At 35.8% G+C, this 15,249-nt stretch overlaps 1 protein-coding gene across 1 annotated transcript; it reads left to right on the top strand.

The window, feature by feature from the left end:
• The first annotated feature begins 7,275 nt into the window (after nucleotides 1-7,275).
• Nucleotides 7,276-11,622, top strand: LOC117415378 (growth/differentiation factor 10-like). The gene is made up of 3 exons (XM_034025642.3): nucleotides 7,276-7,865; nucleotides 9,113-10,014; nucleotides 10,367-11,622. Exons 1-3 carry the CDS (start codon nucleotides 7,565-7,567, stop codon nucleotides 10,556-10,558), a joined length of 1,395 nt encoding a protein of 464 aa, XP_033881533.2. The 5' UTR covers nucleotides 7,276-7,564; the 3' UTR covers nucleotides 10,559-11,622.
• The last annotated feature ends 3,627 nt before the right edge of the window (nucleotides 11,623-15,249 follow it).

The following is a 15,249-nucleotide window of genomic DNA, read 5'->3' as shown; positions in this document are numbered from 1 at the left end:
ATCTGACATTAATGCTACAATAAACCAATAAAATACATGTTTAGGTTATATTTTGGACTGAATCGCTAGGCTTCTTGAAATGTATGAACTGTTGAGTTTCAAGATTTTGAGGTCCTATTACTGTAGGATAATGACTGCTCTGCTTGGGACCTAATTGGCTGAGACTCCATGATTGTTTATGTTGCGTTCCTATTACAAGTGGGTCTCTGTGCTTACTGGGTTAAACTCTCCACTCACCAGCTGTTGCTTACATTTCTCTGGAGCTGTTTCTCCACTCCTATATTTTCTTTATGAACAGCTATTTTTTCTATATTTTGTGTATTCCACTCCACATGAGTTTATAGGTAGCCTGCATTATTCTTGTACTCCTGTTTCTGTTTTATTTGGTATAAAGATAACAGTATAGACTACTTTTATTAGTTAATATAGAATAACCAGAAGAAAGTAAATGATACATAACTTAAAACATGCATTGTAAAAATACGTACTGTGAACAGAAATTATATACACTATATATAAATCAAATTGTCAAAGCAGTTGTTTTCATCAAGCGTTTTTGTTTTGTTAATTTTAGGTTGACTCCCTGAAACAAAATTCTGTGTGGTGAAAAACTGACAGTTGAGGGGAAAAGATCTTGAAGGGAAACTAATTTTGAATGACAGAGTACCAAAGATCAAAGCTGCCCTTCCTGTGGAACCACGCTAGTCACAGTTGTGAAAAGGAAAACCGCATTAGGGAGCTGCTGCCACAAGGTCTGTGCAGTTGCACTGACGTGGGTGTGTTAAGACTGAGGTATAGCTGTACATGGACAGAAGGCGGGCTTCCCTTATTTTGATGCATGATTTATGAAGCCAAGGTAAATGACATGCTTAGCTTCACAAAACCTTTCAGAAATGTACAGTACCAATTTCCATTTGATTCTACAGTAAAGCAAGAAAAAAACACTAAAAAAATAAAGCACTACCCAAGAAACACAAATCTAGAAACGAATACTTTAGATACGCCATTGTGTAAAATGTATGTGAAAGGAATTTTTTTCCACAAATTGACAAATACCCTATCATTTCAGTTTATTTATAAAATAATACATCACTTTGTCATAAATATGAAAAATTGAGCAGGAAATGTGCAACTTTTTTTTTTTTAATATGAATCGTAGGTAAACTGTTCCATTCAGCTATGATAGACAAAGCAGTTTATGAGACAGCTTGTTCAAAGCAACTGTAAATTGCATTCATGGCTCCAGTAATTAGGTAAACTTAGATACAGTATATAATAGATACAGTATATAATTCCTTTCCCCATTAAACTTACCATTGCATGTCACAGGAAACCTGACTGTAGTGGGAGCAATCTGAGAGCATTGGTAGCTTGATCTGTATTTTACTGATTTGACATGGACCAAAGTTTATTGTGGTTCTGGTGTTTAATAGGGCTAATTTGAGAAGTTCTGCACTTTACAGTTTCTGAATTGGTGACCACTGGGTAAATCAAACAAACCATTGTCTACTGAATGTTATTTAATATTCTTTGGCAAATTAAAAACAAAACTAAACAAAAAGTGGTTATAAGGCTGCCAATGTTGCATTATGGTGGAATGCAACTGTTTAAATGTTAGAACCAATTCTAACATTTAACCTACCACCTTCTTGCAATAATCTGCCACAAAAAGAATGTAGCTTCATTGTCATTTTTTAGGATAAGCGCATATTTCAAATATAAGGCTTCAGGTACAGCTCTGCATCCTGGTATCTTTGCTGTTGATAAAATGGTCTGATTGCAGCCAGACACTTGGACACTTGTTGGTACTACAACACAACACATGGGGTGAGATTCTCAGAAAATCATGTTATTTTTTCGAAATACATTTTTTGTGGATAGAGCATTATCAAAACTTTTTAGGTAAATAACAGTTCCCGTTAATGTTTCTTGAGATTCGCTAGGATGATTTGTTGTCATATGTTAGCGTAATAAGTTAAATGGAGGGAGTGCCTACCTGACCTTTACTGCAATAACAACTGTCATAAAAGGACAATGCAGTCAACCACACTGATGTTCAATACATATGTCTTTCTAGCCAAACTATTTGGTGTGCAAGTGCATCTGGCAAATATATACACCAGTCTTGCATGCCGTTATACAGGCAATCCATAATTAAAAGCTGTTATTTCCTTGTGTTATTAACCAATGGGTTTTTTTCTGGGTTTCTTTTTATTACATTTTTTATCACATTGGATTTCTCAGAATGGTTGGATAATAATAATAATAATTATGGATAGTTATGCTAATAAAACCTTTATTAGATGCATTTGTCCCTGCTCGTAAGCTGGGGTCCTCTGACACTGGCTTGCTTGTTATACCCAAGCAAAAGTGCACCACACTCAGAGAGCACTCTTTTAGCTGGAACTCTCTCTGGAACTCTCTCCCAGCTTTGGTGCGTGTAGCTCCCACAGTCGCTCGTTTCAAATCAACTCTCAAGACCCACTTGCTCTCTCTTGCTTTCAATGCTCTTTAGGCCTGATATCTGTTATTAGCTGTTGTCTAAATTGCTATTTCAGGTTTTTCACCCCATCTTATTCGTATGATTCTGTATGACACAATGTTTAGAATTCACATCCTATCCTTGTATTTAATGTCATATGCCTGTATTTAATGTATTACTGTTTGTATTTAATGTACTATGCCCTGTATTTCACTGTATTTAATGTATTATGCATTGTTCCTCACTATCTTGTAAAGCTCTTTGTGATGGTGGTCTACTATGAAAGGCGCTATATAAAATAAAGATTGATTGATTGATTGATTGATTTGGTCTACTCGTTAAGTAGTTCAAAATGTCCATAACACCAACATCTTGTCAGTGATAAATAGGGGTTTTACCTTACAAATATCTAAAACAACATTCTGAGAATACTAAATCAGGAGTCATTTAACCAATCTGAAATATTACTTCTAGTTTTGGCATAATGACCTTTGGGGAATTTCCCCCTTGTAGCCATTAGGTTGCAGGAAGCAGCAGGAACATTTCATCTATAGTGTGTTCTTTGAGATATTGCATATTACAAACTGAATTATAAAATACCAGCAAAGAATAAAAAGATCCTCAGTGCATGACAGAGGGCAGTGATTATATAGCTAGCGCTAATCAATTCCGGTACCTGATATGCTTAGTGATCAGCCAGTGAGGCTCTTCTCTGCTCACATGCCTGTCCCATACTCAACCCAGCAGACTAGGAGATTCATCGGGAGAAATTAATATTTAGGGATTACCTCTGAATTCAATGATTTGGAGGCATTCCAATACTTACAATCACATTCCCTGAAACTGATCTCTCTCCCTTCTCTTTCTCACCAACCCAAAACCTATTGTCAGTTGGAGTCCTCAAGCATTCCGTACCCAAATGAAAGGTGACATTTTTTGAGGATAACTGAAGTTTAACTATTAATTTAATTATAAAATATTATTCTAGAAATCTTTTTCTCATACATTCATTGAAAATGGATAGCATTTTGGGTTACCACTGCTCTTTTGAGACAGCTTGCTCATTAAAATCATTTGCATATATTCTAAGAGGGGTAGACTGGTCTAAAGAAATGCTCTACCCCAGGCACCACACACCAGCAGGAGTGCTACAACACTTTGTTGTACAGCCAAGCTTACTCAGGCATCTCTTTCAAGTTGTTAAATTCTACATGAATATGATATAAAATAAATAAAAAAAAACACTGGCCAGACTAGATACAGATGGGACCGGGAGACGTTCTGAAGATTCAGATTATACAAGTTGTGAAAGGCAGGACGGTCTACAATCCATCAGTTAACAACAATATTATACTGCTCTAATAGAGCTGCTGCTGTAGGAAAAAAAAAAACATTTATGTGATTCATAAAATGCATAGCGGCTGTGAAAGTGTCCAACTCTTGGAGATGTTATGGGAAAGCTTCTCCTGTATATGCCAAACTCAAACTCGAATACAGCACAATCTCTAATACAGCACAATCTCTAATACAGAACAATCTCTAATACAGAACAATCTCTAATACAGCACAAACTGTAATACAGCACAAGCTCTAATACAGCACAAACTCTAATATAGCACAATCTCTAATACAGCACAATCTCTAATACAGCACAAACTCTAATACAGCACAATCTCTAATACAGCACAAACTCTAATACAGCACAAACTCTAATACAGCACAAACTCATATACAGCACAAACTGTAACATAGTCACTGGGTCCCAAGATTTCTTGGCATAATAGATGTCTTATTGTACCACAATCAGTATTGATTTATTATTGGCAGGGTGAATATATGGAAAGTAGTATTCAAATACTTTTGTGTCCTTGGTTTGTATATGACTGACTGTCCATATGTTCATGTTACTGTACAACATTCCTCTTACAATTTTTCTGTTTCTACCAACTGGCCTCATCCTAATTTACAGGACTGTTCGCAATTAGAAACACTAACAACCTATGTCCTGTCTTTCAAAGTGGTTACATATGGGGTCTGTTATAGGGCCCCCTTTTTTTTCATTGATGATTTCATTTGATTTTAACTAGTAGCACTCACCTCGATAAATGTAAAATGTTTCTCCATTAATGCAAAATGATTTGAATAACACTCAAAACTGGTTTTTAATAAGTAACTTGGTCCATAATAATAAAAAAGACTGTTACCATGGTATTTGGGTCCAAACCAAGAATAGCACAGAAATGTGTTTGCTAAATGGCTCTCGGAAAATCTGAATTTAAGTACTGTATCATGGCCGCTAGTATATCTATCCTGTCTTTTTTAATATACAGACAGGTTATATCTAAAGCGTATTTATGACTGTTATTTCAGATTATGGAACGTCAGAATTAATCATTTGTAACTCAATTTGTAATTCTGTCTGATGCTTTCTTAATTTACTCCCTTTTGTTTATAACTGGATATGTAATTACAAAATATAATTGTGATTGAGTGTTTGTTAGATTGAATTAGATAGTGTCTGTTTTGCTAAGATTGATATTTGGATGCAGTATTTATTTTTCTAATTGTTTTACATGTCATTTATTACTGTGACAGATCTAATTGATGACCACCATTGTTATACAGATTATTAATCTCTCCAATCTCTTTCAATAGTCATGTTTCAACAGTTTATAGTTGTGTATTTAAAGTATGTGTGAAAGGTATTGACATGTGTTGAAATTGTTAAACTGAATGTGGTTTTCTGTAGTATTTCACACATGATTTGTTGCTGATTATTTTAATGCTTTACTATCCTGGGTATGTTCCCATACCTGTTTAATGTATATTTTCTCAATGTCAAATATATTGGGTACTGGGCAGCAAAAGGTTAATATACTGTAGGGAATGTCTAGAAATCATTTCAGAATTACAGGTGAGAAGTACCTCAAAAGACTGTAATCCTTTCTGAATATGAATTGACTTAGGGTAGAAATTTGGGACCCTGAAAGAAAATATCCTCAAAAACGTTTTCTATTAGTAAGCTGTTCAAGTCTCATAGATTTCTTATCAAAAAGTAATTAACTTACTTCTATTTTGGATGGAGGATATTTTCTTTCTTACACGGCTTAACGACTTAATGATGGAAACCTCTTTTCATCTACACATTTTTCTGTGGTATGGTATTTCGGAATTGTTCATTGATTTACTCTTGTAACCAATTCTGTACAAACCCTATGAATGGATGGGAAAGCAATGCTTAAATGCAAGTAATAATCAGGTTTACAAGTTTAGGACCACTGACTGCTCGCTAATCTGGGACAAACACAGTGAGAGTGTGAATCACACTGAGACTATGCTCACAGCTGGGATTAATGCTATTTATTAAGATAATTTCTTGGCAAGAACTTTAATTAACAAACTGTTCACAGCACTGATAATATTCAGTGTGAGCAGAAATTGCACAGCTCCTTTCTTGAAGTGCCTTAGAGATGACATTGATTACTTTATATTCAGAATGAATGAATTATGTGACCCACAGCTAATTTGAATTCCTTCACCACATACTTTTTTTCATGAAAAGAGTCAAATTAATAGCTTTGGTGCCTGCTGTTCTACAATAAAATACAGCAAGAAACGTTGGCTATCCTTGATTTATTCCTTAATTCGCTAGTAACAATGTCAGAGTAGCAAAGTCTTCACTGAAGTTTTAAAGCAGATTTAAGACACATACAAGTGTGAGCTGAATATAATAACGTTTTACTTACTTAGTTCTGGGGAGAGAAACCATTTAATGGGATACTGACCCAAACAGCTCAGCTTGTTACCACCTCCTGCTGAACCTTCCTTCTTTCACAGGACCAGCATTGTATTGAAGTACTTGAAAACAAAAAAACGAGGAGGTTAGCACATTGCCCCAGTGAAGGTCATGTACATACTGCCATGAATAAAATCAAAGCAGCCCACAATGAACGCCATTACTAATTCTAAAATAGAAATTTACCACATTAGGCAATATTTGCTTAACTGTTTTCACTCTAATGAGTTATCGCAAAATTTGGATAATAAAAAAATTAAGTTAAAATTTTAAAAAAATTCATAATAAATAAATGTATCTCCCTTTCAGAATAGTTTCAGGTTACTTAAAGTTGTTAAATGCCGTTTAATGTTTACAAATATTATATTATTTAACTTTGTAATAACTATAATACCATTCAACCACACACACACACACACACACACACACACACACACACACACACACACACACACACACACACAACTTTGATTAAGGGCAACAGTTTGTGTTAAAAACAAAATCAACACAATTTGTGTTAAATCCGGTTATCTTTACCTTTGTTTTGAAACAGAAGCAATTTTGACCAAATGAAAATGCAGCCGGTTGCTTTAAAACATTAAAAACATTGTTTTCGCATATACAGCGTATAAAGAAATTCTAAGAACGAAAGAACACAATTTCAATTAATAATTTATTAGATCACATATTTTATTACATTGATCTATTGTAAGCGAAGAAGAAGAAGAAGAAGAAGAAGAAGAAGAAGAAGAAGAAGAAGAAGAAGAAGAAGAAGAAGAAGAAGAAGATATTGGTGTATTAGCATCGATAAAACTATACACTGCATGGAACAATGTACACAAAGTTCAGTCACATAGATCCACTTCTTGTGCGCACATCAGAGGATTGCTTGTTGTGGCTGGCAGTGGAACTCGTGGAGTGCGTGACGGCGCAGATCCTCGTTGGTCAGCAGCTGTAGACGTCAGCATCTTTACTCTACTTAACATTTCTCCTTGGGTTCTGGCGGTAACAAGAAACAAGTGTATGAGCTGCTGGCTATATAGTGGGACTACACGGGAATCATTGTTATTCTGTACAGTCAGAGAGCATCTTACTGCATCACGAGAGGATCTTATGCAAAAAAAAAAAAAAAAAACTAAAGCAGACGACTACCGTACTTGACGTTTGTAAAGAAGAGGCAATACTAAAAGCCGGTTACCTGTATTCTAAAGATCCGTAGCTGTATCATCTCATTGACGTTTTACAGCAAAGTGGTGTAAACGTGTTCTGTTGTGTCTGTGTTTAAAATGAAACAATTAAAACGATTAACCGAAATGGCTACTAACTGTGCAATGCTTGTGCATTTTCTTTTCTTTCTGGCAAACCCAAGACTCGAAACAGCTGCAAGCGACCTTCTAAATCAGAGACCGGTATATGAAGCCAGTGTCGTTGACAAACCCTTTGATTATCACACTGACATGTCAGCACTTGCTGCCACAGACCAGGACATGGTGGCTATTCACATGCTTAAGCTTTATAATAAATATAATAGAGATGTTAATCGACCAAGGGATGGCAATACTGTACGCAGCTTCAAGGCAAGCATGGGTAAGCAAGCGCTTATTATACTAGATACAAAATATTTAGACAGGTATTAGGTGCTCTGTTAGAAGCATCAAACCTTTGAGGACTGCCTAAAGTATCATCTAAAAATTATAATTACAACGTTGTTACATTTACTTAATATAATATTGCATTTGTATGTATCCTTAAATAACTCTTAGATATAAAATCATTATTAACAAAAGCCAAAGAGTTTCAAGAGTTGTATTTAATTTTTGTCTGCAGTTCTAATTGTATTCGTCTATCATACAGAATTGCATAGCATAACCAAACTCATCTACTCCTGATTTACAGTATTTTCAGGTATTATCAATAAAAACTCGGCAGTCAGTTAGAGTACTTTACAGTAACTTGCATGTTGCAGTGAAGAGTGACCTTTGGAAAAGAAAGTAACTTAAGGGATAGTGTATGTAAGATGTTTTTTTCCACCCCAAAGTCGATATGGCGCCATCTGTAGGTTATCCTGTGAAATAACTCTTTCTTATTTTTGAGGCATAACAGATTATATGGTTATTACTTTATTACATTCCTGGAGCAAACCTTGCTAAAGTAAAGGAAACACTACTGTATACTATTGTTAGTTATTGATCTTTATACAACACGATAACTCGTCACTCGTAATAAAAAGTATATTCATTTTACACCACACTCATTTTATATAAATAATGTGGTCGTTGTAGTCATTCTGTTTTGACTTTTTATTAGTAATTTTACAGTAATTTGCTATTAAACTAAACCTATTACACGTACAAACTGCCCATCCTTCAAACCAAGGGTTACATTGCTTTTAATAGCCATACTGCTGAACGCTTTCTTAATTATAAGGTCCTTGTGATGTACATTCTGTTCAAAGCTTTTAGAAAAGTAAATACTGAACTAATACAGAGATCTACAAAGGTTATATTAAGTTAGCATCAAATCTGAGATAAATAAATATGGAAGTTAAAAATCATATTAGGCCAACTGAATGCAGCTGACTTTCCTGGTGAAATTTAGTATCTCAATAAAAGTATAGCATTACCTTAATAATAATAATAATAATAATAATAATAATAATAATAATAATAATAATAATAATAATCAGCTAATGAAAAATAATAAGTGATGAGATGAAGAATGTATCAATAACATTATGAGCATTTGGAACCAGTTGGGTCTGCACATTGTTAAGGACAGTGAAACCACATTGTGAGATTCTTACCATTTTAAAATGATCTTTTTCTTTCTTTCAGAAATCATAGATCAGCAGCCCTTGTATCATTTTAATTTGACTTCCATTCAAGAATCAGAAGTGATTCTTGCCGCTACGTTTCACTTCTTCTTTGACAAACGCACAAGACACAGACCATTTTTCTGCAAACGCTTCAAGAACGCATCCTGTCAGCTCCAACAGTTCCATCACTTTCCTTCAGTGAACTTGATCTTCAGAAGTGCTTCCTCAAATGTGACTTTTGGATCCTTGCTGGGAAACGTCACTGTTTACCTCAATAGGAGGGGAGCCTGGCAGTTAAAGGATATATCAGAGATAATAAAAGGAGCAAAAAAAACTGGGGACCTCTTGATAACAACTGAATTTGGTATTGGACAAAAGTTCCAAAAGTATCAAGATCCTGTAGCACCTTCAAACCTACCATACATTCTTGTATATGCCAATGACCTGGCAATATCTGAACCAAACAGTGTTGCGATAACATTGCAGAGGTATGACCCTTTCTCCCTAAGTGAGGAAACAACCCATTCTCCCAACGCCTCCCCTGAAGCCCGTGTTAAAAGAGATACCTATATTCCAGATCCCATCAAAAATAATGAACTCCCAGAAGTAGAGTACAGTACTTTTAAAAAACATGACTTGTGGGAAAGTGCTTACATGTCCCTGAAACCAAAAACTTCTAAAAAGGAGAGACAGAGAAAGGGACAGGAGAACAGTGAAGGATTGACTAAGTCACAGGTTCTAAGCTTTGATGAGAAGACCATGAAAAAAGCTAGAAGGAGGCAAAGGAATGAACCTCGAATTTGCTCCAGAAGGTACCTCAAAGTCGATTTTGCGGATATTGGCTGGAGCGAGTGGATCATATCTCCAAAATCATTTGATGCCTACTACTGCGCAGGGGCTTGTGAATTTCCAATGCCTAAGGTTTGGCAAACTTTTTTAATTTTCATAATACTCCAACATAACAATAAATAAGTAAGCCATCTTTTTCCAAACACTGAACACCAAATATGATTTTTTTTTTTATGAATGGTAATGTTATGGGATCATTACAGTAGTTGGACTCAGATTATCAGATAATAAGGATAATTTCAGTCAAACCGTTTGTTGTATTAGATATTTTCTTAGTATATTTCTTTACATTTTGTTTGATAATGAGAGAATTGTAATATATATTAATCACAGATGAAAGGCATGCACATTTTTATTATCTTGCGAATGCTTCATTTCGAAGGAATGCTTGTAACTGAAGTGTGAGCTCTCACTTTGTTCTCAGGTGCTTCGCCCCTCCAATCATGCTACAATCCAGAGCATTGTGAAGGCAGTGGGAATCATTCCTGGCATCCCAGCACCCTGCTGTGTTCCTGACAAAATCAACTCGCTAAGTGTCCTGTTCTTGGACGAGAACGAGAATGTGATATTGAAGATTTACCCGAACATGTCCGTGGAGACCTGCGCATGCCGATAGATACTGGGAGAACACTTCGTTATGAACTGGCTATTCACTGAGAAGGAAACAAAAGAAGTGAGACCTTACTGGTTTCTATATGATTAATACAAGGGGAAAAAATGTATCCAACCAGAATTGAAGCTTCAGGCTACATTACACATCCAAGCTGCTGAACTCTTTTCTTTAGTCAGGGTAATATTTATAGAAACAGGTCTTTCATCTCTTTCTGTCTCTTTTTTAATTCTGTCTTCATTATACACACTGCTCGCCAGCACGGATTGGAAGACCTATTGGGGTGAGATATATATGTACAATCTGTTGGCATTTCAATACTAATACAAATCTGCCTTGGTCCGCCAGAAATGTTAACTATAGTAAAAAGAGGCAGCATAAATTACAAGGAAACCTATAGCGAGGAGCAAAAACAATTGTTAAAAGAACAATAGTTGTGCCTTTCTCTTGTTAAACTGTATGCTGTTTACATGTCCACTGAAATTGTTTTTTTTTTTTATACAAAAAGTATTTTTCTATGTATGTATGTATGTTTGTATGTATGTATGTAATTGTATCCTTCAGTAGCTGTTGTTACTGTTTATCATTTGGTATCAGAGTACTTAATTCGTATAACTCTACAAATAATATGTTTTGTTTTTTTTAATTATGAAGGAACTGTCCACCAAAACCACCATCCTAAATAAAGTCAACCAAATGTAGCTTTAATTTACCTCATATAAGCATGAAAGTGGTGTATGCAATTAAAACATTTAAATGAAGTAAGATACTAATTGCTTAGAAAATGTTAATCGTACCATCTAATAATTATAAGTAATTGTCAATGTACTGAACAATAGTCTACGTCGTACTGAAGTCTTACATAAGACAAGTGGTTTATGCTGCGTTTCTTTTCGTCCAAATGAGCAGTTAAGGTTTTTCCTTCCTTGATAAACACACATTATCTTTGTCACAAAATGCATTTATGAAATTATAATTATAAATATTAAAAGTTTAATATTGTCTATGATCTAGTCTTTTACCTTGTCCTGTGCTCAAAAGAATAAAGTTTAAGATGCCTTTATAAGATGTGATAGTGGGACATGCATATTTATTATATTGTGTTCTTATTTGTGATAGAAATAGTAACAATCCTAAGTGGTAACAAAATATTTTTAGCAGTGTTAAAAAAAATGGCAGTCCCAAAATACACAAACAGGCACTTTCAAGAGGGTTTTACTAACTGGGATGGACATCATTTCTTCAACCTTTGTTAATAAGAGTGACAACATTTATTATTATTATTATTATTATTATTATTATTATTATTATTATTATTATTATTATTATTATTATTTATTTCTTAGCAGATGCTGTTACCCAAGACGACATACAGTTGTATACTAAAAAAATACATATCAAGCATTACAGTACAATTAAGACCAAGATACAAAACACAATGACTTCAGTCCTAATAAGAGCAAATACAAAACACAGTATGATTTGATATTGGGGCAATTCAAGAGCAGATAACAGTGTTGATAGTTACATCAGGGTTAGATATGAGTGTAATACAAAATACTACAGATTGGGTTAAGTGCAGGATCAAATACAGTAAAATAGGGAGCAGATAAGTTCTAGTTAAAGTGCATTAAAAGCAGAGTGCTATATTGACCAGAAGGGGAGAGTTGAGTTTTACAGGTGTTGTCTGAAGAGGAGGCGCTGGAAGGTGGTCAGGGACTTGGCAGTCCTGACATCCGTAGGAAGGTCATTCCACCACTGCGGGGCGAGGGTGAAGAAGGAGCGGGCTCTGGAGGCAGGGGAGCATAGAGGAGGTATGGCCAGTCTTCTAGTGCAGGCGGAGCAGAGAGGTCAGGTGGGGGTGTAGGGAGAGATGAGGGTCTAGAGGTAGCTGGGTGCAGTCTGGTCAAGGCATCGATAGGCAAGTACAAGAGTCTTGAACTGGACGCAAGTGGTGATCGGGAGCCAGTGGAGTGAGGGGAGCAGTGGAGTAGCGTGGGAGAAGTGAGGCAGAGAGAACACCAGGTGAGCAGCGGAGTTCTGGATGAGCTGGAGTGGACGGGTGGCAGACGCAGGGAGGCCGGCCAGGATGGAGTTGCAGTAGTCTAGGCGGGAGAGTACCAGGGCCTGGATGAGGAGTTGTGTAGAGTAGTTGGTGAGGAAGGGTCGGATTCTTCGTATGTTGCTCAGGAAGAATTCGCAGGTGCGTGCTAGAGTGGAGATGTGCTGGGAGTAGGAGAGGCAGGGGTCCAGGGTTACTCCGAGGTTCTTGGCTGAGGAGGAGGGAGAGAGCATGGTAGATTCCAGAGGAATGGAGATAGAGAGATCAGAGGAGGGGGAAGATGAGGAGGGGAAGAAAAGGAGGACCAGGTCCGACATTACAATTTTCCCTTTCCAGTCCGATGTCGGACCCTGTCTGACATCATCAAAAAGACGTAAAACACAGGTCTCTAGTTGTTTTTTCTCCGGAAAAAGCCAAGAAAACCTTTCATTAGCCGAGAGAAGCCGAAAAAAAAGGGGGGGCGTATCTGAGAAATACAGATAGCCCCGGCACCACAGAGATAACACGGACATAAACAAACAAGATAGCTGCTTCTGCATCCAGCGCTCAAAGAATATCACAGACATTTGCAGAGCTTTTTTGAGATGTTATAGTAATAAAATAATGACTTGGATCGCATTATTGAGGAGTTTGGTGATTAAACGAGTTATCAGGAGATGATTTATCGGTGTGCACTACTATGAAGAGGTATGTGAAAAATACAGCGAACAAGGGATGGGGCGGGGCTGGAGATGCAGTACTGAGTGTCCTGTTGATATGCAGTGCCTTTTAAACCTGTTTCACTGTGAAAAAAATACTTTTAAACAACGAGTCTAAAATAAACTGCGCGTGTGAAAATAAATTGGACCTGACGCGCCTGAGACGCGCTGAATAAATGGACCACAAAGGGTTAAACCTGTTTTACTGTGAAAAAAAATACTTTTAAACACCAGGTGTAAAATAAACAGCGCGTGTGAAAATAAATTGGATCTGACGCGCCTCACCGCAAAGGGTTAATAACAAGTTGCTTCAACCTTCTGATTTCAGTCCAACCACCCAACCATGTATCAGAGTTTTGGTTGATATGGGTCAGGTTCCAGCTTGGGGCACATCTACCTTTTTGTTATTTTGTTTTTCCTGAAAAGCATGATATAAAAATCTCAAATAAAAGCATCTGTAAGGTAATTCATGTGGGTATAGAGGAATGCAGACTTTTACCCTATCTAGTTTTGTTGATGTTTGTCTTACAACAGGATTTTTTTAAACATCAAATTTAGCAGCAAAAAAAAAAACATCACTGAAAATAATGTGCTTGTAATAACTCTTTTAAAATACAAATGAAAGCTAACAAGATAATGCATTCTGGGTGTGCTACTGATGATCTTTTCCTTGTAGGGATTACAGTTTTACATCACATTCACTTTCATTGCTAATAACTTTTTTGATTCCAAAAATACCAGTTTGCAAAGACTTCTGAAAAAGTATGCTTTTCAATTTCTCTTCTGATTAGAAATATATGTGACCTTAAACTTGCAAGTTTTTCATCGCAAAATTAAACTATAGACTGTACAGCTCTCATGCTGAAAAGCAAACATATCCAACCATGCACACACACACATGCATACAGGTGAAACATAATTGTTACATTAAATGCTGGGCAGATTAAAGAAAAGGAAACAATGGAAACGCACAAGACCTCCCAAAGACTTGATTATTTTTGTCGAGAAACTACAACATGTGTTGTTTTAATATAGGGCAATGAACCCTAACAGAGCATATGTTTCGTGTTTTTTTTTTTCATGTTTTTTGGCTTTTTCTTCTGTTAAAAAACTGTTCTTAAGATTGTCTCGTTTTACAAATGTAAGATTTCACATTTGAATTACTAACAAGCAATTGTGAAATCTGAATGCCTATGAATATAATTTAGTAACTTTTTTAAAAAGTGTCCCTGAGTTACCGATAAGCCTGACCAATCGGTATCAACCTTGTTCCCAAGCAAGTTATTTGACTAAATTTAAATCAAACTTGTGAAATATCAAGGGCAGTGAAATTAGGGAAGGGACTATACATTCATGTACTGTACATGTTAATGTAATGGCAACTGTTTTCTTATTAAAATTGTCAAATTGTCAAATAACTGTGGATCACTGTATTACAAAACTGAGATTAAGTGTTTTTTGCTGCTTTTGTAATAGAAAAGACTACACATGCACACAAGTGCACACAATTGCTTTGAGGCGTGCAGCTTTGGAAACCCTTAAAAGATTGTTTTAAACATGCTAAATGTTGAGTTTATTGTACTATTTATTTTATCTGAACAAAAATAAAAAAGAAGGACGATGAAGAAGCGATAAAATTGAGTAGCTTCGCAATTAAGACAAACAAGTTACACTAAATAAATAAAATAAAGACATAAAACAGGCCTGAACTGATTCTTATAAATCTTGGTAGTTGTTTAAAGAAATTCATTAGCAAATGGCTGATGTATCCTTAAGCAAAAGCAGGGCTCAAGAAATAGTAGTTGGTGATGAGGGAACTTTTGACCTATTGCAGTACACTGAACACTCTGGTCTTTGAACATTAAAGTTCCTGTGAATTTTCTTCAAACTTGGCTTTGGCTTGGTAAAAAAAAAAAATAATAATAATTAGTCAATGA

Source organism: Acipenser ruthenus, chromosome 7 (genome assembly GCF_902713425.1).
Source record: "Acipenser ruthenus chromosome 7, fAciRut3.2 maternal haplotype, whole genome shotgun sequence".
Taxonomy (NCBI): domain Eukaryota; kingdom Metazoa; phylum Chordata; class Actinopteri; order Acipenseriformes; family Acipenseridae; genus Acipenser; species Acipenser ruthenus.
This window is presented reverse-complemented; position numbering and strand designations above follow the sequence as displayed.